At 41.0% G+C, this 20,941-nt stretch overlaps 2 protein-coding genes across 2 annotated transcripts in view; both read right to left on the bottom strand.

Annotated features, from left to right (window-relative positions):
* The window catches only part of pigg (phosphatidylinositol glycan anchor biosynthesis class G (EMM blood group)), a 53,263-nt gene extending 48,932 nt beyond the window's left edge, over positions 1 to 4,331 (bottom strand). The window contains exons 1-2 of the mRNA XM_071927149.2: positions 3,918 to 4,331; positions 3,591 to 3,796 (exon numbers count right to left, since the gene is read on the bottom strand). Coding sequence (XP_071783250.2) covers positions 3,591 to 3,796; positions 3,918 to 4,071 — 360 coding nt within the window. The 5' untranslated portion in view covers positions 4,072 to 4,331. The remainder of the gene's footprint in view (positions 1 to 3,590; positions 3,797 to 3,917) is intronic.
* A 2,681-nt stretch (positions 4,332 to 7,012) lies between these two features.
* Positions 7,013 to 15,877, bottom strand: guf1 (GTP binding elongation factor GUF1). Its single transcript, XM_071927207.2, has 17 exons — positions 15,478 to 15,877; positions 14,804 to 14,915; positions 14,318 to 14,466; positions 13,799 to 13,879; positions 13,636 to 13,713; positions 13,463 to 13,546; positions 13,301 to 13,365; positions 13,007 to 13,210; positions 12,343 to 12,482; positions 11,669 to 11,792; positions 10,963 to 11,095; positions 10,221 to 10,364; positions 9,651 to 9,784; positions 9,165 to 9,266; positions 7,643 to 7,762; positions 7,315 to 7,351; positions 7,013 to 7,204 (listed from the first exon to the last, which is right to left on the bottom strand). The coding sequence occupies exons 1-17, from the start codon at positions 15,661 to 15,663 to the stop codon at positions 7,070 to 7,072; spliced, it is 2,028 nt and encodes a 675-aa protein (XP_071783308.1). The 5' UTR covers positions 15,664 to 15,877; the 3' UTR covers positions 7,013 to 7,069.
* Between the last annotated feature and the right edge of the window lie 5,064 nt (positions 15,878 to 20,941).

Raw genomic sequence — 20,941 nt, 5'->3', positions numbered from 1 at the left:
GTTCAATTGTGCCCTGTGGGATGGGGGAGCTAACATTAATCCAAGAATATGAACACAATGGATCAATTCATGCACTTGGTCTATTGTGTTCATATTACCTAGGCAGATACGAGCCTCTTAAACACCCACGGTGCGATGCTGCCGGTATTACTGTGATTAACTGAACTCATTGTTCGGACCCAGCACCTCAATAAAGGTGTACTGCCTGCTGTGCCAGTTTGAGAGCTCTGCTCAACTGGCCACATGTGAATACAGCGGGACTGGGGAGGAGAACCGACCTCTTTTCCCTTCCTCTCTCCGCTTAGAAAGACCAACTACAATGGACCCATTAAATTTAGTGGGAAGACCCTAGGGTAGCGATTCCAGTATAGCAACCATCTGCTGCCTGGTCGGAAAAAAGACAATCATATATAGTAAACTATACAATAACTAAAACCAACTGTATATCTGTGTAAAACTTCTAAATCAACTCTATATCTGTATAAAGCTTCTAACTTTTTAGATACAGTGGAGGAAGCTATAGGTCTATGTGTGCATAAATTAATGGCCATGCCTCTGAGAGATTATGATTTAGGTTAGTTGGCTGTGTCATACCAGTTAATTGGGTGCAATGCAGTGATAGCGGTCAGGGAAATGACAGTTGGTCTGCACTGCCACCTACTGGTTTCTCACAGAATCTCAATTCTGCGATGGAGCAATTCAACCTTAATAATGATATTATTAAAGCTCTTTGGAAAGCACAAGTTCTAAATCACTGAATGGTTAAAGTAGCCTGTATGGATGCAAGAGATATAGCAGTGTGTCTGTGTCGAAGCTATGATCGTATGCCAGTTTTTGTAATGCACCAGCCGCAGTGTGACAACGTGCCAAAAAACACAATGGATGTCATGCGGGACATCAATACGATGGGCTGTGCTCGTCTAGTCTATGACAGTTCCTCGATGAAATAACTCACTCAAAACTACATTACCCATCATCCGGGATTGTAGGCTGGAGAGGTTTGTCAATAGATAAGGACAAGGATAAAGCGATATCAGTTTCCTCTTTTTGGTGCAAGTGAAAAGAAGTTTTGATTACATTAAACTGACAGATTGATACTTTCTGCTCAGATAAAAGCGAAAATATCATTACAATATCGTTACAGTGAGCTGAATACCGCCCAGGATAAATACCCTTCAGAGAGCGTGCATTACAAAAACTACAGAGTGGCACCATATGCTTGTGTGTAGGGTGACTGTTGGTAGTTCCATTCAATGGTAACAAGGTCAATTAAGTTAAAAGAGGCAAATTCAAAGTGTTGTGCCTCCAATCTACTGTTAGTGCCCTCTAAATGTGATCAACTGGCCCTTCTGCAAGGCTTATCGACCTGCTTGTATGCCTCCACCTGCCCCATGGCTGCCTGAAGCCTTGCAAATTGAATGTACAAGGCTTCGGACAGCTGAGCGGAAGTGGCACAAGACTAGCTTGTCTGATGACCTTTCCTCACTTTCAATCTCACCTCTCCTCCTCCACATCTACAGTATCTCTGCTGCTACACCGACCTTTCCACCCCGTGCTTCTAACCCCCGCAAACTTTTTCTCTTTCTTCTCCTCTCTCATCGATCCCCTTCTACCAACTCCTGCCTCTTCTTTTCCCACCGCAGATTCTCATACCCACTTTGAGGAGAAGGTTGATGACATCCGAAGCTATCGTCTAGCCCTCTCCCTATTCACCGCATCCTTCTCTAAACCCTCCGATTCCAATGTAATGTCTCTCTCCTTTTTCTCCATATGAAGTCCTAAACCTCTCAACCCCATCCCCTCATCCCCTCCTCCAGGCCTTCACTGACAATCTGCTCCCTTTCCCTGACTAGCATCACCGACTCCTCCCTGACATTTGGCTGCATACCATTTTCCTTGAAATCAGAGTTGCTCCTCTTCAAGAAAGCTTCCCTTGACCCATTTACAGACAGATATAGTTCCTTTCTTTTCTTTCCAAAACACTTGAACGCGCTAGCTCTAATCGCCTCTCAATATCTCACATAATAGTCTGTTGGACTCTACCCAGTCTGGCGGCAAAATGGTCCACTTTAATGAGACTGTGAAGCACCTTATTCCACTAGAGCTGCTCCAATCTCATCAGTTCTCACCCTCCCCAACCTCTCCACTGCCTTTGATTCTGTCAACTAGCACATGCTCTTTGCCACCCTTGTTGATCTGAGTCTGCACTGATTCCCGGTTCCCATTCTATCTGTTTGACCACATTTATCTGATATCACTCCTCATGGTGTATCCTCTCCAGCTGGGTTACCTAGGGCTGAGTTTTGCCCCCCGTCCTCTTCTATCTTTACAATAGACCGCATGACACTCAATGCTACCTTTTTTCCGCCCTCTGAGGTTCGCAACTCCACTTGTCTAGCTGATAACTCCAGCTGGATGTCTGCCCAGCACCCATCTGGCCAAGACTGAGTTACTCTTTTTTCCGTGGAAAACCTTGCCCTTTGCAACACCTCTCCAACGCTATTGACAGCAACACACCTTCCCAGACTGCCAAGAATCTTGGTGTGGTTCAACACTACCAACTGTCATGCGAGGCCCACGTTGCAGCACTGCAACTCCCTCCTGGTCTTGCTCCAAAAATACTCTCTTCAGCACCTACAACTCATCCAGAATGCCTCAACCCACCTTGTCTTCATTCTTCCCAAATTCTGCCATGTAACCTCACTGCTGCAGTCCACTGTCAAGAGTCAGACTGCGGCTCTGTCTATTCCAATCCCTCTTCTTCTTTTAACTAGTCCAATACCTGTGCCATCTGCACATAGCCACTCTCTCTCAACTCAAAACTGAATTCCATCTTTCACAATGGTATCAAAGTAGTATTGACATTTCAGTTATTGCAACAAAGCTAGGTTCAGGTGCTCAAGGCTGATAAGAGAGCCCCCATAACTCATAGTTTCATAGTCCAGGCCTACATGACAGCCCATGCTCTGCGTTGTGCCACCAACAGCCACTTAGTTCTCCCTTTCCTGTGTCAACCTGGCCATCGCTCCATCCAGGCTCAACTCTTCTCCCTCCTGTCCACTGACAATATGATGGAGGTTGCTCCCTGACCACAGCTACATAAAACAGTCTGTAAAACCTGCAATGAAATTTTCTGTGTACATTTTATTTATTTAATTGCTTAATAGTTTCCCCTACCATTGAATAGGTGTGATGGGTCACCCTGACTTAAAGAGCTGCTAAACTTGAAATAAGGGTTTCAAAGGAGAGTTTTAGTGTCCCATGAGGGTCTAAAGAATAAAATACCTGGGAAACATCGAATCCTTGCAGTTTTTTGGCATGAAAATGGTCAAATTTAAAGATATGGAATCTTGGTACTTGTCAGTATTAAAAATATCTGTATCAGCCTTGATAAACCTATATCAGTCGAACCCTACTTTGTGGCGTGTGCTTATGTTTTATGGTCTATGGGTGTGTGTACAGCTTCCTCAAGTTTGAGGAGTGGTCTCAACACTATAAACTTATTCTTCAACAGCAGCAGATGTTCTTATTTGAACCTTCACATGACTGAATGGCACTGAATGAATGGGCTGAGTGAAGCAGCATCTTACCTTGATTCTAGGCATGGTGACTGTTGGAGGTCTCGCCTTAGCCACAAAGCTTTGCGTTGAGCCCCTTTCGACCAGATGCCTAGTGTATGGCATATTCTTCCTTCCATTGGGTCCAAACACAAAGTCCTCCCGCAGAGCATCTACTAACATGATAACCACTCTTTTGAAGAGGGGCTGCGGAGGGCGGGATGAGTTGTGGGAGCTCCCTGCAATTCAACAAAAACAGGTTAGGAGTTTTCATATTTCATAGCCAACACTGCAGCCAGAGATTTGTATACACACAGAGGCCAGTGAGAGCCAACAGATGCTGCACTGAACTCCACTCACCTGTCAACGGCTCTGCTGGCACGTCTGACAGCTTGCTCTTGGATGAGAAAGAAGACTTGACAGGAGCAGGGAAAAAACCCCTCAGGAAGAGGGCAACGCCAATAACTTCAAATATTAGAATAAACGAAGCAAAAACCGATGAGCGTACTTTCATTTTGCTGGTTGACGGACACTTAGGGAGCGAGGAGTGAGATAACTTGCTAGCTAGCGAGGAACATAGCGCTTCCTAAATTGTTAATGCAGTGTATGAGAAGAGATAAAGCCATAACATCCCATTTCAGTTACCCACACTGTAAAACGACATATTCCAAAGCCAGATATCACGGTATTTGACGGGGGCTGCCTTTTAATACAGGTTTATGGCCGCAGATAAATAGATAAACAATAATACTAGCTAGCTTGCGAGCCTACAGTGCATTTATTGTGAGTGACTTCCGGATTGTTTTGAGCTACGGGTATCACATCGAATCAAACATAACCAATGCGCTCTTTGCACGGGATCCACTGTGGCCAATGGAAGTCTGGTCACTATAAAAACCAAACACCTGTCCCTGTCGTCTCAGTAGATGGAAACAGAGCATCCAGCAAGTGTGGTGCTGCTTAAACAGCCTGCATGTTGACAGTTTTACGTATATAATGTATAATAATATTAGAAACAGCAGCAGTAACACCAACAATAATGATACCATTTATCATCATTATCATTAAGGTCATGCAAAAACATAAATGCATTTACTAAGACATTTCAGTCCTATTGATCCTACACAATAATCTATCTATCTATCTATCTATCTATCTATCTATTAGGATGGATGGATCTATGAAATAGATATATAAAGATTTACAAATAACTATCTTTTTTTAAAGAGTATGACAATATATGTTTAAGTGGTGTTTCCCATTGGTAGAACAGTTTCAGATAATCAATGGTTGCTTTCCATTATGAATTCCCATAGTGGTCAGTGAGACATGCCCATCAGCCCTTAACTCACACTTATATTTATTTTTTCCTAGCATGTAGCCCATACTGCTTCATAAAAGTTTACAGCCAAGATGAGTCACATCTGAATTTTCACACATATACTTAAATGTCAAAAAAGGCAGGCAAGAACTTGGCAGTAAAATATCAAGTGTCTGGTGATTTTTTTACAGGTTGTGGACTTCTCTAAGTGATTGTACAGATTTATTTGACGGCATACTAAAAATAGCATCAAATCTTAAGTCTATCCAGATACTTTGGGGAATCCTAAAATTGAAGACCATGAGCAAACTGGGCTGTAAATCTTTTAACTGTTCATCTGATACAGTTAAAAATATCTTAAAATTAAAGCTGACAGTCTGCTTTTTCAGCCAAATGAAATCAATGTGTTCTCGTCCAAATGCTGGACTTGACTGTACGCTGCTAAAACAGAGAAATCGTCCAAATGTTGCCCTCCTGTCCTCCCTCCCACCAGGGCTAAATATCAATTAGCCATTGAGTCAGAATTGCTTTAATTTGCCAAGTACAAAGGGCAGCACACAGGGAAGATGAGAAATATTCATTAAGCGACTATAACTGCTAGGTAGGAGATAAGTGGACTTTCTACAGTTCTATGTGATTTAAAGCGCTGACATTTATGGGGCCTGAGGCTGATGTGGTCTGATTGGAAATTAGCCCAGGATGAAGCTGAAGTCCCTCGTGGCTCTGGTGTGTGTTTGGGCTGCTGCTGCCATCTACTGGGGAGGTTTAGAAAAGGACAGCTTTTAGCAAATTAACTCAATGTTGGGTACATTTTCCCATGCTTTTAATAATTATGTGATGCTTTATTGACCCCAGAAGGGAAATTCTCCTCCACAGGGAGGTCAGAGGTCAGGCTCAGCTACAGAGCAGCAGTCCTGGAGCTGGTAGGGATTCAGTGTCAGTTCAATCTCAAGGACACTTCAGCAGGGTAGCAGGCAACACAGGGGGATTTGAACCCAGGTTCTGCAGTTGAAGGACTGCCTCCTTGCTCACTATACCTCCCTGCTCCCCTACAGCAGGGAGTATAAGGAATATGTGTGTCCCTATATTGAGAAATCTGGGATTCTGTCTTATACTGAGCAGGCTCTTAATTAGTTCAACATATCAAACATAATTAGTAGGACCCCCTTGAAAACCAGATGATACATCTCAAGGGGTTTATCCTCTCAATAAACTTATAAATAATTTAAGCAGAAGCAAAACACAAAAAACTACTTTTCAGTGGAGAGTGGATCAAATTTGGCCTTGTAATAGTGAAAAACATCCTGGGTAAAATACACTCGCAGTGTATTAACCTGCCAGGGTTGTAGTCAAGACCACCTTATTGGAATCCAAGTCAATTCCAAGACCAGTTTGAGTGAAGACCAGGACCAGAGGGGGTTGAAGCCAAGTCAAGGCCAAGACTAAGACCAAAATATGCAATAAACAGTGTACATGTCCTACCAAATGATGCTTAAGTTGTTTCATAAGGATCAACAGAGATGTAGATCTATCTGCAGGAGCTCAGTACTAGACCCTTCAACATCCAACTAATCAATGCAACATCCAATAGTGGCTGAGACCAAAACAAGTCCAAGTCAAAATGGGCACAAGACTGAAACAAGTCCAAGATGTTATAAAAGTGTTCTCAAGGCTGGACTCAGGAACTCAGGGGCTCAGTCATGTGCTTCTCCCCACCTATTAGATGAAGAGAGTTGCTCTATCCAAAAGGTCTACTGCAATGTGTAGTACTAGCTGATCAGTGGGCTCATTCAGTGTAGTGACTTTGAAAATGGCACAGTAGGAAACTACAATAGTAGTATATTGAAAATGCCAGGATGTTACTTATTCTCCTCTTACTTAATCAATCCTAATACTATCCATATTGACCATACTGTATATTTTAACATATAGTATGTACTGAAAAATGAATAAACAAAACACTAATGTCTCCCTCTCATATTTGAATGATGCTTTATAATTTTCTAATCATAAAATTTGGCTCATTTATTCTGTTTATCTTTGTCAAAGAAGCCTACTGTAGAAATCAGTACAAGGACTGCAGTTTGTGGCAACAATGACCACTTTATTTAGAGAAAAATCTACAGTAGAGCCTTTCAAACAACATTGAGCAATAATCTGCCATAAATAAATATTGCAATTAACAGAATTTCTATTTGTCTTTCGTCTTCAGAACATTTATGAAGGCGTCTTTGGGAACTTCCACGTTGCCGATACGCCGCATCTTCTTTTTGCCCTCCGCCTGTTTCTTCAGTAGTTTCATCTTCCGTGTAATGTCGCCCCCGTACTACGAAGACACAGAGAGAGAGTTGACATGCAGCACACCATAAATGTATAGGGCTTGTGGTATATTTTTGGATTCAAAACTGTCAAGAAGAAAGGAAGATTTCTGCTTACACATTTTGCAAGAACATTTTTTCTGTACGCCTTTATTCTGGAAGAGAGAAACATATTGTCACATCTAAGGGTAAAGACATTTTCTGTGAAGTTCTAATTCATGCTCCTATGCTACAGAAATAGAGATTATTGTATTCAATCACAACTGTATAGATAAAAGGGTTATTTTAAATTTTCTCATGAAAAAAATGTCACAAAATATGATTTATACACCCAGGTATTCACTCTAGAATACAGTAAATAAAAAATAAAAAAATAGCAGTATGTAGCATTCTGTGCACCACCGACCCTAATAACACCTTTACCTCATTCCAGATCTTGTACTTACGTTTCCCTTGCGATGACCTTACTCCCAATGGCTGCTTGTACAGCAATCTCAAACATCTGCCTTGGTATGGAGTCTTGGAGTCGCTCACACATGGCTTTCCCAGCGCTGTATGCCCGATCTCTGTAATGAAAACACAGACCTATCAGAACCAACAGCCAACATTACAAAAGGTGTTGAATGGGCTGAAGTGTGTAAACTGTGATACCTCTGTTGACCAAGCAGTGGTCATACATTTGCACTATGCTACAGGGAAGGAATCCAGGTTACGTGTTATCCAAAAAACTCTATTGTACCCATCCCATAGCCTCAAAAAAGTTAATGCAAACAAGAAAACATGTAGTCCAACACAGATGATGCAGGCACCTCTTGGGCCAATCAGTAACAAGATGTATCATGTCCAAGTTTCATCAAAATTGGACTATTTGAAATTTTGACCTTTAATTATAGCGGCCAATCAGTATAAGGATAGATGGATGTGTGCAGCAAGTTTCATGTGAAATCGGACTTACAGTTTTGGAGTTAGGGCCTTTCAAAGTTTGAAATTCTGACTTTAAATTATAGCGGTTGCATCAAGCCAATGCGTGTAACCATTTTAAACGCTAGAGCATAATGCCAAGATGCATCATCCCTCTTAAGTTTAATTTCACCGCGTGGGAGATAAAAAAAAACTCCTCTCAATGGGTAGAGCAAGGCAGCAACACTGCCAGGGTTTGGGGTTCCATTCCCACCAGCGCCACCCACTGTAGAACTGTACACCCTTGTGGTACTGTAGGGTGCTTTGGATAAAAGCAGATAGAAACGCCTCCTCTGCTTGACAGGTCATCCTTCTCCTGCTTGTGCCCCGGTCACATATCATAATTTTCCATAGCGCTGTGGCGTGCCTCTGGCAGAAGACGGACTACTGCGATGCCCTTAAAAGAACAACAGACTGCAGGTGCGCTCGGCTCCAAGGCCCACAGTATATATGGTCAGAGAGCAGCCATCGCTGGTGAAGCGCGGCGCCCTTCAATTACCCAGGCCTGCGCTGGCTGGCTAAGTACATTAAACACAGATCTGCTGTGGGTCATCAGTTTTTTTTTGCATGCGACTTAGTCTATTGTCCTTGTCACAAATGGAATGAAGTCCTTGTCCGGTGTGTAAAGTCATCGTAATAGATAATGTTAACACTCACTGCCAAGCGGCCATGTTTTTTTATTAAACGTGTTGAATAGATTTTATGGTCCATAGGGTCAGGAGAATTCCTCTACTAATAAAGCACCATATAAACCATGAAATCATGTAAAAACATCAAAATCAGCAAAATGGGAGTTCTAAGGTTTTTCTGTGACAGCAGTGATAATAATGAGGTTGTTTTTTGAGATATTGCAGTGAGACAGATAAGAAGATCCTTTCTAGCACCATTAGCACTTTATGAAAGAAGCTTAAGGCTTCTTGCCCAGAACATTTAGTGTAAAACATTTAAAACAAGCTCAGTCACTTTTGCTGTACAACATATGAATTACATCTATTATTTGAAACTTACCTGTGTACAATTGTGGTGAGTTCTTCTACAGATCGCCCGTTCAGCAGAATATCCATCTTTATCAGATCAGCAGCCTGGTAGCCTGCATTCTCATAATCAAAGCTATGGAGGAGAAAAGCAAAATGACAGCCATTAATAGAAGCAGGGAGTGCTTTCAGAGTGATAGTTCATATTCATTCTTTATCTGACACTGTAAAACTAGGCAGGACTTTGAGGGGGAAACGTGTACAGGAAAATAAAAACTATGAAGAGGATTTGAGGGAAAAGACATTCTTCAAATCAGGACTCAGCCAAGATTACGAATGGATGTATGGTATGTGTAACTGTGTGTGTGTGTGTGTGTGTGTGTGTGTGTGTGTGTGTGTGTGTGTGTGTAAGATTTTCATTATAATATGAATGCAAATTGGGACTTTGGACACAGTAAACACAAGCCCATTAGTTCATATCTTTGTGACAATATTTACATAGTACAGTGCTTAGTTTTACCTGGCATATCCAGAAGACAGCGATTTGAGGAGGTCATAGAAATCCACGACAATTTCATTTAAAGGGAAGAGGTACTTCATCATTACACGATGGTCATCAATGTACACCATGTTCTTCTGGATGGCTCTGCGATTCTTTGGGAAGAAAAACAATAGATTTTTTTGGATACGCTTTGATATCCGCTCTCAAACTACATTTTCTGACAGGCTTGAGAACCAGGCCTATTTTCCTATGATTATTCAAAAGCAGCATCCCTTTTTGACATGAAAAAACTGCAACATCTGGAAAACCTGGCTTTCTTCTCCCCATTACATTTGCATACAAAGATGCATGTTTAGAAACCAGACACAGAAAACACGCACAGAGTGAACGAGTTCCAGATAAATAATATACACAACAGATTCCAACAAATACAGTCACTTCATCTCATTTGCAGTTTCTGCAGTTCTGTCACTTGTCTTGTGGTGGCAGAGAAAACAGAGAAAACAGATGCTTTGGATGAAGTGAAATTGTATCTGCATGTTGGCATTGCTATGGTAAAAAATGAATTCAGTGATATTAGAGACTTACCAAGCAGAGCGTCATAATCTTGCCAGTGTAAGTGTCTGGAGCAAGAATAGTCCCCAACACCATGGGCTCCAAATACTCCGACACAACCGACCTGTCTGGGAACTGAGCAGGGTTCACTATGGTGATCTCCTCACTGCCATGCTCCTGCAAGGAGAACCCGGGTTATTTTAGTTGAAGGCTGTCCTGTTTTAAGTTTCGCGTACTTAATTAAAGACTTGTGCCAGGCAGACAATGCAATTTTACCAGTCTTTAAATACCAAACAAGTCAAGTTAACCTAAGTTGTTAGGTCAAGTTAACCTATTCTTATATATAAACAAAACATGATCATTAAGGTTTTACAAGAAAAAAATCCTTTAGTACTTTTTTTTCATCACTAGTCTTACCACACTGCAAAAAACTGTCAATTATTTGTCCTTATAATCAGATTTAAATCTTCTTTTTCATAAAAATACGTTGAAAAAGTCTGCCAATGGGGTGAGAACACTTTGTTTCCAACGCAACTCAACTTGTATCAAGCATTCAAACTGGCTGTGATTCTGCCATTGCGACAAAATGTGAGGAGCGTCCTCTCAGGTCTCTCACTGTCATTTTACGGGGAAGCGTGCCATCGGCACCGGCAGAACGCCCCCGTTTTATCGTAATTTCCCAAGTCGGCGGAAACGATCCTATTGCTGAAACGACAACGTCCGCCCCGGCTCTACCGCGCGACCAGAAAATATATGAGCAGGAAATGGCTCTTACCTTAATGAGTTTGGCCGAGGAGAGGACGGCCTTGTAGGGCACAGTGGGCGCCGTCACTATGACGGAGGCATTGTACTCCTGCTCCAGCCGCTGATTGAACACCTCCATGTGCAGAAGACCCAGGAAGCCAAGTCTGCAGGGGGGACAGGGAGGGTCATGGGTTCCTTTAAATTTTAGATTTTGTAATTCATACTCAGATTTTAATTACAAAGAGCCTGTTTGGAAAGAGTTCAACACATACACTACAGCATTTCCCACTCCTAAGCCTACAGTACCACCACTAGTACAATCAAATCTGCAGTGACTGCACTGATAATATCATCTGCATTGATAAGTGAGTAAACTGCATAGAACAAACTGTCAATAAACTCCTATATGGTCTAACTTGGCAAAGTACACCCAAAAGAAAGCTATTCATCCAACTATCAACCAGCAAATATGAGGTGGTAGTACTATGATTATATACATATATATATATATATATATATATATATATATATATATATATATATATATATATATATATATATTAAGTCCTGAAAGTGTTGAAGTTATTGTGGTTGCATTGTTCAATGTCTTAAAACCCCCTTTTTTAATGTTTTTCATCAGTTTCAATATGACCATGGGATACTGCAAAGGACCATTCTTCAGCTGCGGTTTTAAGACACTATTATTCTAATTCCAGGCAGCGTGCGGCCGTCCTCACCTCCAGCCCGCTCCCAGGGCCAGACTGCTGTCTCTCTGCACTGTGACACTTGAGTCATTCAGGGTCAGCCTCTCGATGGCGCTGCGAAGGCCGGTGTATTCTGACTGGTCCATCGGATACATCCCTAGGGAGCAAAAGAGGAAGCGAGACAAGGAGAGGGGGCACATCAGCAGCAAGCATTATTCCGGACAGCACAAAAATCCTACCCACTACTTACTGCAGTCAGAAATATGACAGCAAAACACAATGCCAGTATTTATTCCACCCTAGGATATTGGAATATTGAAGTTTAGTGTTATGTTATGATATGTTATGTTACGTACTGTGTATTTAGTGAGCCATAGCACATTTGATGACAGGGAATGTATTCACATGGCAACCCTGAATCTTAATGCTCTTGAACTGCTAGTGACTGTGACAACTGATTATATACCATATCACTGCTGTTACGTGGCATTTCAGAGTTTCTTACTTGGATTAAAAGTTTTACATGCTTACATAATGTGCTGAATAAGTGTAATGACCGTAGCAATGGAAAAAAACATGTCATTCTATCATTTCCACATATCATTGCAAAACGAGAATAGTGTTCTTGATTCCAGCTCTTAATTTCTGAAAAGCTTTTTACAGACCGCAAAAAAAAAAACACAACTGCAGATCAGAAGTGTCCTTACCAGCGAACACCATGGCTTTGGCGGGCTTGAACCCGGGCAGGGCTTCTACCGGCTGCTGCTGGAGATAAAGTGTGTCACCGATCTGGGCCTCCTTCACATCCTTCATTCCTGCTATCAAGTAGCCCACTTGGCCGGCAAACCTGCACATCACACCATCTCAGAGAGTTAATGGGAACGTTTATATGGTCGCTTTTTTTCTACAAATTGAGTTTGCACCAAGCCCTTGCTGCAATTTTTTATTTGCAAATGACATTTATGTACTGTAAAAATCCCAGTGTTAATAGGCTGCACGGAGCAGTGGCCCCGCAATAAAACTGCAGAGATATGCTTATTGCGAAGAACCAGACAGCTCTACTGATATTGCTTTTGGATTTCAAAGGGAAACTAGGAGAAATATTTCACCCAGGAAAATGTCAGAATCAGAAATTACATTATAAATGTCAGTATATTTCATATCTCCGTTGTCATACAGACAGAATTTAATTGCAGCTATGCTGAATCACGCAGAATCTTATTCAGCCAGCACATCTCTCTGGCAGAGGCACTGAAAGATTAAAAGTGCATCAGATTTTGCATTGTTAAACTGACAAAATCATTTTAAAAAGGTGACCGAACGTCAACGAGATGAGATGGCTGACATGAGATGAGGATGAGTGGGACGTACAGCCGGTCTGTTGGGTGCTCGTCTGGCCGCAGGAGCCCCAGCTCATTGACCTCGTAGGTTTTGCCGAGGTGCGCCGACACGATCTTGTCCCCTTTTCTGACTCGGCCTCCAAACACGGCAATGTTAGCCACCACTCCTCTGTAGTGGTCGAAAGTGGAGTCGAACACTAGGGCTTTAAATGGGTCGTCAGCGCTTGCCGTGGGTCTGAGGATGGAAAAACAAAAGTGAAAGAAAATTAATTTAATGTGTCAAACATCTCTCAAATTAGAAACGAAACCAACTGAGACAACTTACGGTGGAATTCTGCTCACGACTTCTTGGAGAACTCGCTCAACGTTGGTTCCAAGTTTAGCCGAAATCTTAAGAGGAAGTGAGATCATACATGAAGAGACATTTCTCAAAACTTTGATTTAGGAAGCGGAATTTAAAAAGCAGCTTGCGTGCGCTCCAACTCACCCTGATGCATTCTTCACGTGGGATATCAAACACCTTTTCAATCTGTAACCCCACCCTCTCTGGATCGGCATTTTTCAAATCAATCTGAAAATGTCAGAGTGGAATGACTTGCCACATAGCAGTCAAATGGAAAATACTGCATGTCCATAAACTAAATATTGGTCTGAATGTACCTTGTTGATGACAGGGATGATGGTCAGCTGAGCTTCGAACGCCAGGTAGAAGTTCGCCACCGTCTGTGCTTGAATCCCCTGCACACGTCAACAAAACATTAATGGTTGCATGATCCGCATAAATCAACGAGGACAACTGGTGCCAAATGATCTGGTTGCGCACCTGATTGGCATCGACAATCAACAGAACGCCTTGGCATGCAGAAATCGATCTGGACACCTCATAACTGAAGTCGACGTGACCCTGAGGAGAGGGAGAACATTTGGGGTTAAAAAAAAGAGAGAGATTCTGTAGTGCAGCACAGAAATAAATCGTCTTGACAGAAAAGTAACCTGTAAAAAGGATTCTAAGAACTCTGAATGTCAGAGGTGCAGGCTGGTTTTTCATGTTTCACTTCTTATGACAATTGACCTATTACTCACTTTTGCAGGAAGAGGTCATTTATGGTCGAGTTTTATAGAGCAATGATGGTGCATTTTGTAAGAGAGGATTGAGGCTGTACAGTTAAAGCTGCAATATCCAACTTTTTTCACATTCAAATGACTGAGTAAATAAATAGGATATATTAGACATTATGAGACTGTGTCTGTCTGTGTCCCTGTGTGTGGACGCCTAAATCCTGCAGTTCACCTGAAAATGGCTTTTCACTGATGTTAGGGATGTTTTGGGCAGCTGACTTACCGGTGTGTCGATGAGGTTCAGGAGATACTGCTGGCCCTGGTGGCTGTAAAACAACGAGGCTGTCTGGGCCTTCACTGTTATCCCTCTCTCTCGCTCCACCTGCAGCTTGTCCAGCACCTGTTTGTTCTTCTCAGTCTTCGCGATGGCTCCTGTTTGTCAATGAAGTCACACTAATTAATCTTTGCAACACTTGTAAGCGTAACAGCTCCCCTTTAAAGTCTTGCTTTAGTCTTTGCTCATTTTTATCAACTGTCTATGAAAGTCTGACATGGTTTACTCAGTACAGTAGGCCTGTCCTAAATCTGAACTACAACTTAAATCCAATGGTTAACTTTCTCTCTTGTTCAATTTATATAAACAGAGAGAGAGAGAGAGAGAGAGAGAGAGAGAGACCCCCAAGTCATGGGAAAATTTTTTGTTAAATTGATAACATTCGCACATTCACAGACGGAAAAGGAGCAAACATAGTGTGGTGAGTAAACATACCTGTCATCTCCAGCAGCCTGTCAGCCAAAGTGCTTTTCCCATGGTCAATATGGGCAATGATGCTAAAATTCCTGATTCTTTCCACAGGGAACTTGGACAAGTCAACAGGGTCCTTCAAAGCAAAAGGAAAGAGACCTGCAAATTACTATATAGAAATAACAATCGCTTAACAGCTGCTGACGTAATCCATCTTAAAACAGAATACACAGTATTCCTATTTTGGACAGTTCAATCGCTATGCCTATTTCTGAACGGGCGAACTCTGTTAATAAACTACAGAACCTAAACTTTGATCAACTGATGTCAGTAAGTGGCAAAAGAGCTGCTCAATTTGATAGTGAGTTGTCGACTGGCTTTATGGAGTCATATATTGTTTGTTAACACCCAAATTAACGAATTTCAATAGCAGTAGAAACAGTTCTGAAGCCTTTATTTGCATACTATCATACTCTCATACTGTCAGTGTCCACAAAGTCGGTCTCCCATTCACTACCAATGGAGCACCTTCAGCCTTAATTTCATATGACAGTAGCAGGGTGGTTTTCCTCTGAATAACGAAGCTCTTTAAGACCAGTTTTATTGTTGAGTTATGGAAGAAGTACAACATGAAGTGGCATTAACGCTTGCCAGTAATATAACAGTTTGTTAGTAGCTACTTCAATGTTGTTTGGTACCTTGTCGGTTTGCGTGCTGAACTCCTTGCAGCTGCTGGAGAACACGGGCAGGTTTTTCATCCAGCGGTGCCTGAACGTTACATGGGTCATATTATAGTTATGGAGCTTCCTTCTGTAAAGTTTGAACTCTAAAAGACGTCTTAAAATGGGTGTTTCACACCACCGTTTGATAAGGCAAAATGACATGTTTTCTCTAAGCTAGCAACACCACAGTATAAACAAGCTAAATGAACGTTAACTGTAGAATCTTCCTGAACTGACGTCAACACACAGTAGGCCGTGTTGTCGCATTACTGGACGATTTGTTCAGCTTCATAAAGTGACTGTCACGACGATGTACAACACATGAATCTTTAAAATAAATAAAAAGCCCTAGTAATAACCCCACTGCATGAGCCGCTTGTGTGCTGCCATGTTGGGGTGACAGGTCACCGGCAAAGATTCCTGGGAAATGTTGTTGACTTTTCGAACCAGAGAGGATGATAGGAGAGGAGATGACTTACTGCGCTAACTTCCGCTTTCGCTTAATTTTATTTTAATTTTTTCGCTTAATGTCCTTCAAAGCGGACCATGTTTTGTGGTCTGTATTCCTGGAGTTTTATTTAATGCTTACAGTTAAGTGGTCAGTATTACATAATGATATGATAATAATAATAATAATAATAATAATAATAATAATATTGCTAGTTAGTAGTGAAGCCTATAGAGATCAAGGCTTATGAAAACAGTCAAAGACAAGTCAAAGGAAAACACAACAGCATTTGAAAATCTCAAAGCAGCATGGAGCCAAATTAAAGAGGCTAATTAGTCTGTAAGCAGATTCTGTAGGTGAGTAGACTAATTCATCTCCTCTCATTTACATCATCTTTGGAAACACATTGATGGCCGGAAGTCCCGCCTACTCAACCTGTCAGATGAAGAATAAAAATGGGTAGCGGTTGCTATGACAACAAAACTGCCTCATGCACAAGAATAGATTACTGCTTCTCTTCTTTCTGCAACCAGAGATTATAGGCCTCTATTACCTCAAATAGGTTTTGAAGCGGTTTGGTTTCATCCAATAATCAACGGCATGCTTTATATTTGAAACCTTTAAAGTCATCGGGTCTTATGAATTATGGTTTGAGTCACACTGGAGTCAGAATCATGTACCTCTTTACTTTGTGGGATTAGCTTTTTGCACAGAACGGTCTAAATTCATGGGAGATACATGCATGAATCATATTTGAATGCCCCCATCTGAAATTCTGAATCAATTTGAAATAATTATCAATTATGAAAAGACATCTCGACGTGTCAAACAGCATCTCTGACATGTTGTTCTTCCAGACACCTCACATCCATCAATATTGATTTGTGTCAGCCCACAGTCTCTCAGCAGCTGAACAGGGTCAACTGTGGATTCGGGAGAGGCAGCCCAGGGAGGAGAAGACCTCACACGGAGCCTTGCACAGCCCTTGAGTGGCGGGCAGATCAGGCCAGAAAATGAACCATCAGCTAGCTTTGCATTGCAGCTCAGTGCCACGGGGCTGTGTGTGGGATCCACCAAGACATTCATGATGACAGGCCTCTCCGGCTGCACAGGAACATCGCTCGTCAGCTTCAAAACCGCGTCCTCTTGCTGAAGGAGGAGAGGAGCTGCCTGGCTGCCTCATTCCCACGGTCCCTATCTTACTTGGCAGTTGCAAATTGGAGTTTTAGTTACACGAATGGTGCGTTCGTGCGCTTGTGGGAAGGTCCGAGATCCGGGGCTTCCAAGTCGGCTCCTGAACAGTGTGGCATTCATGTGCAATTTTGTCAGATTATACAACGGCATGCAATAAACAACCATTGGCCTCCTGCAGCTTAACAAGCCAATTTGATGACCTTCATTCAAACAAATGTTACGTTAGTCTGGCTGACAAGAATCTTACAATAAAGGTGCATGTGTATAGGCCCTTTTCACAAACATGGCTGCCATACTTCCGCAGGGTAAAGCTTGATCGGTTCTCACCATTGCCAGCAATGTTAAAAAGCCAACTTTCTGTCTACCATAACTCTGTCTGTGATCACTTATTTTGTGTTTCAACATAATGTATAATAATACAGGTGTTGTCACTGACACATCTTTCTGTTTCTGTTGTCAGACGAATGCACAACTATAAAAAAGTGATTTGATCGAGGGTCACAAAGTGCTAACAGTAGAGAAATTACTGCATTCATAGTATTCCTGATGATGTCACATGCATTTCCTACCAATATGGCAGCACAGCTCATTGGCTGTGTTTGTCATTTGATTGTAATCACCTGTTAATTTATTACAATCACCTGTTATTTTCCTACCAAGATGGCCGTGTGGTGATGTAACAGAATACTATGAATAGTTAGCATGTTGTGACCCTCGATCACACTTACTTGCACAGTCGTCTGACAACAGAAACATAAAGGTATGCAGAAGTACGGCAGCCATGTTTATGAAAAGGGCCTATTGTTGACTGACACAAAAATGTTTTGCTTGTTGAGAAGCATAAAGGTCACCATTGCGTCAGAACTTGGAAACTTGGGTTGCAACATTTTCTCTGAGTCTATGAGTGTTCATCTGACTTTGGAGGGCATTCATGTGAAATTTCAAAGTAGGAAATTCATTTTTCTGATACATCTGATAGCACATGAATGCACAAAAACTTCAGCAGTGGCAGAGCTGCTCTGGAGCAGAAATAATCTCATTGATATTAATTGAGGTTTAACTCCACCCATAGAGTTAAACCTCAATGGGTGGCGCCAAAGAATCACAGTATTTCAGAGCGCAAGTTAGCTAACTGGCAAACATGAATATCAAAGTAGGATTTCCGGTTAAAATATGCATAAAAAATATAAATGGCAATGACTTGTATTTTTCTTTCATTCATGACCATGACATTCCTGATCTTGGACGGTCAGCAGCTAGCTAACTAGCTTACCTAGATAGCTATAGGCAATTATGACTAGTTGAACATGGAAGGTCAGCTAGGCATACCAGTAGATATACTTATCATGGCTAAATTTCATTTCATTCATTTAAAAGTGAGCTCTATTCTATTGCATGGTTATTTTATTTTTTTACCATCTTTATTAATTCTTTCTTTTGCAGTTAAATGCACAGGACTGGCAGGTTGGCAGCCTGGCAAGGGGATCATCTATCAACCTCCAATGTTATGCCAACTGTTGAGCACAAACCCCCTTTTCTCTTCAGTCGCTATATATATGTGTTAAAATAATGATTTCTGAGCCTACCCGGAGAAACAACAGTTATGAAGTGACACCACTGCTGATTCCTGGGGTCGCCCAGGTTGATGCTTGACTGCTGAAGGAACTCTTGTGACGATACAGACATTTAAAGTTATTTAATCAAAGTCAAAAATTGCATTAACTGGAAGTGGTTACCATTATTACCACCCAAAAGATGCACAAACTAGATGTTAAGAATTGGAACGATGTGTTTTATTAGAAACAGTGTGTACTGAATCAAGCATACACTTTCTGAAAAATCATTTTATCTGGAATGTTTTAAGATTCTATCAGGACTTTGGAGAAAAATTGAGTTGAAATAAATTAAAGAAATAAATTCTACAACATAATTTGTTCAAAAAATAAGTGCTAGATTTTCAGCTTCATGCAGAGTTTGGTTTAACAATCAAATTAAGATAAGTTATTGATGTGAGTCAACATCATGTCACCGTATGAAAAAAGAACACAGTAAAATACCACATGTGACTACTGATATGGAGCTGAAGGTTATCTGATGTGCACATTTAACTTTTCTCCATTTGACTTTCATCTCAATTCACAGAAGCACTCTAATTCAGTTGGAGTTACATTTTTCAGTTTTTAAATAGTTGCCAGAACAAAATATATATTGCCCATTACAATTTAGTTGCATCCTAAATCTAATGTAATCAAACATTTGGTGAACAGGGCGATGGTAATATGTGTCCAGCTAAGAACAGCTGTACTGGGTGATTCTGACAACACTTAAATCAGGTTTGTGTCATTTGAATTGGCTGGCTAGAAGCTTTCTATCCTCCAACCCCTCAGCAATACCACACCCATTCAGAATTTGGTCTACTCATGATATTCTTATAATGTTGCAATGGCAATTCTTTGCGTCTGTTGTTTGGCTGTTGATGACATTTGATCACATCAGTACATGGCTTTTGAGTTAGTGCAACGTTGTGGTGTGTATAACAATCAGTCTGCAGAAGTGAGAATCTACATATAGATGGTACAACTATAATCCAGTCCCAAACCTTCTCTTTATCCTTTTATACCAATGAGATGCCAACTGGAAGAGAAATGTGGGTATGAAAGAAACTTCGAAACATGATTTATTTCAGTTCATATTAGCACAAAACAATCCTATGTCGAGTGTCCTACTCTTCTCACATCAGTCCATAATTATTTTAAAAAAAATAGCTTGAGGGATTTTGAAATGTGGTAGAAAAGGTTTGATTCATGTCTGCTGTTAGCGATGGATAAAATTTGAATGGCTGACATGTTGATCCACACCACCGAGTGCACAGTGTCCTCCAGAATTATTAGCACCTTTGGTAAAGACGAGCCAATAGAAAGCTGTAAAAAGGCAAACAGGTTTTCACACAAGTGATGTTCATCTAAACACTGAGTTTTAGCACTGTGTTCATTCACAGCCGCACAGCAGAGGTTGTGTGCTTTCATGTGGCATGTAGCAATTAGCACACTGCATTATTTGGACTTTAACTTCGCAAATAATTGTGATTTTTTTCTAAATAAAATACTTTGAATATAGTCTATTAGTGTGCTCTTCCTCATGCTTTTGTTACTCAATTCTTCTTCATCTGTCATCTCACAAGTTTTTCATACATTAATCTATGAACTCCATAACTACTTTTTAATATATCTGAATTATTTTCACAGATATGTGAATGGCAGGATGTTTAGGTGAGGTAGAGAGTTGAGGCTCCACTCCAGCTCTCAAACACATTGTGGTCAATGCACTTCATTGACTTCCACTCCATTATTAACTCAGTTCCTTTTCAGTATTGGTTTGACACTACTCAATAATATTTTCAAAGGTATATTCCTCTAAAGAAAATCTATTTTTTGGATATCAGCGCCCACTATCTACTCCTACGTAGTTCATACAGGACTAGAACTTGCATTTAATGATTATTTTATCATTTACTTTGGCCTACTCCGACCATATTGCACATTCAAGCACAACAATTAGAAAATGTACTTTGTCGGATTCAATTATGGCACTTTTTTATTAACAATGGGTGGGAATCAAGGTGCTTTCATAAAGAAAGGAGCTGGGTTAAATTTGGAGCTTTTTTGTGATTTCATACAAGTATATACTCAGAAAATGAAATTATACTGTAATTAGTCTTGCTGAGTTATAAAGCTTTTAGCATTCCAGCATATGCTTCCTTTATTATAACTATTTGAAGCTTCTTTCTTTCTTTCTTTC

This window comes from Centroberyx gerrardi, chromosome 16, assembly GCF_048128805.1.
Source record: "Centroberyx gerrardi isolate f3 chromosome 16, fCenGer3.hap1.cur.20231027, whole genome shotgun sequence".
Lineage (NCBI taxonomy): Eukaryota > Metazoa > Chordata > Actinopteri > Beryciformes > Berycidae > Centroberyx > Centroberyx gerrardi.
Note: the sequence above shows the minus strand (reverse complement) of the source record. Positions and strands in the feature narration are given on the sequence as shown.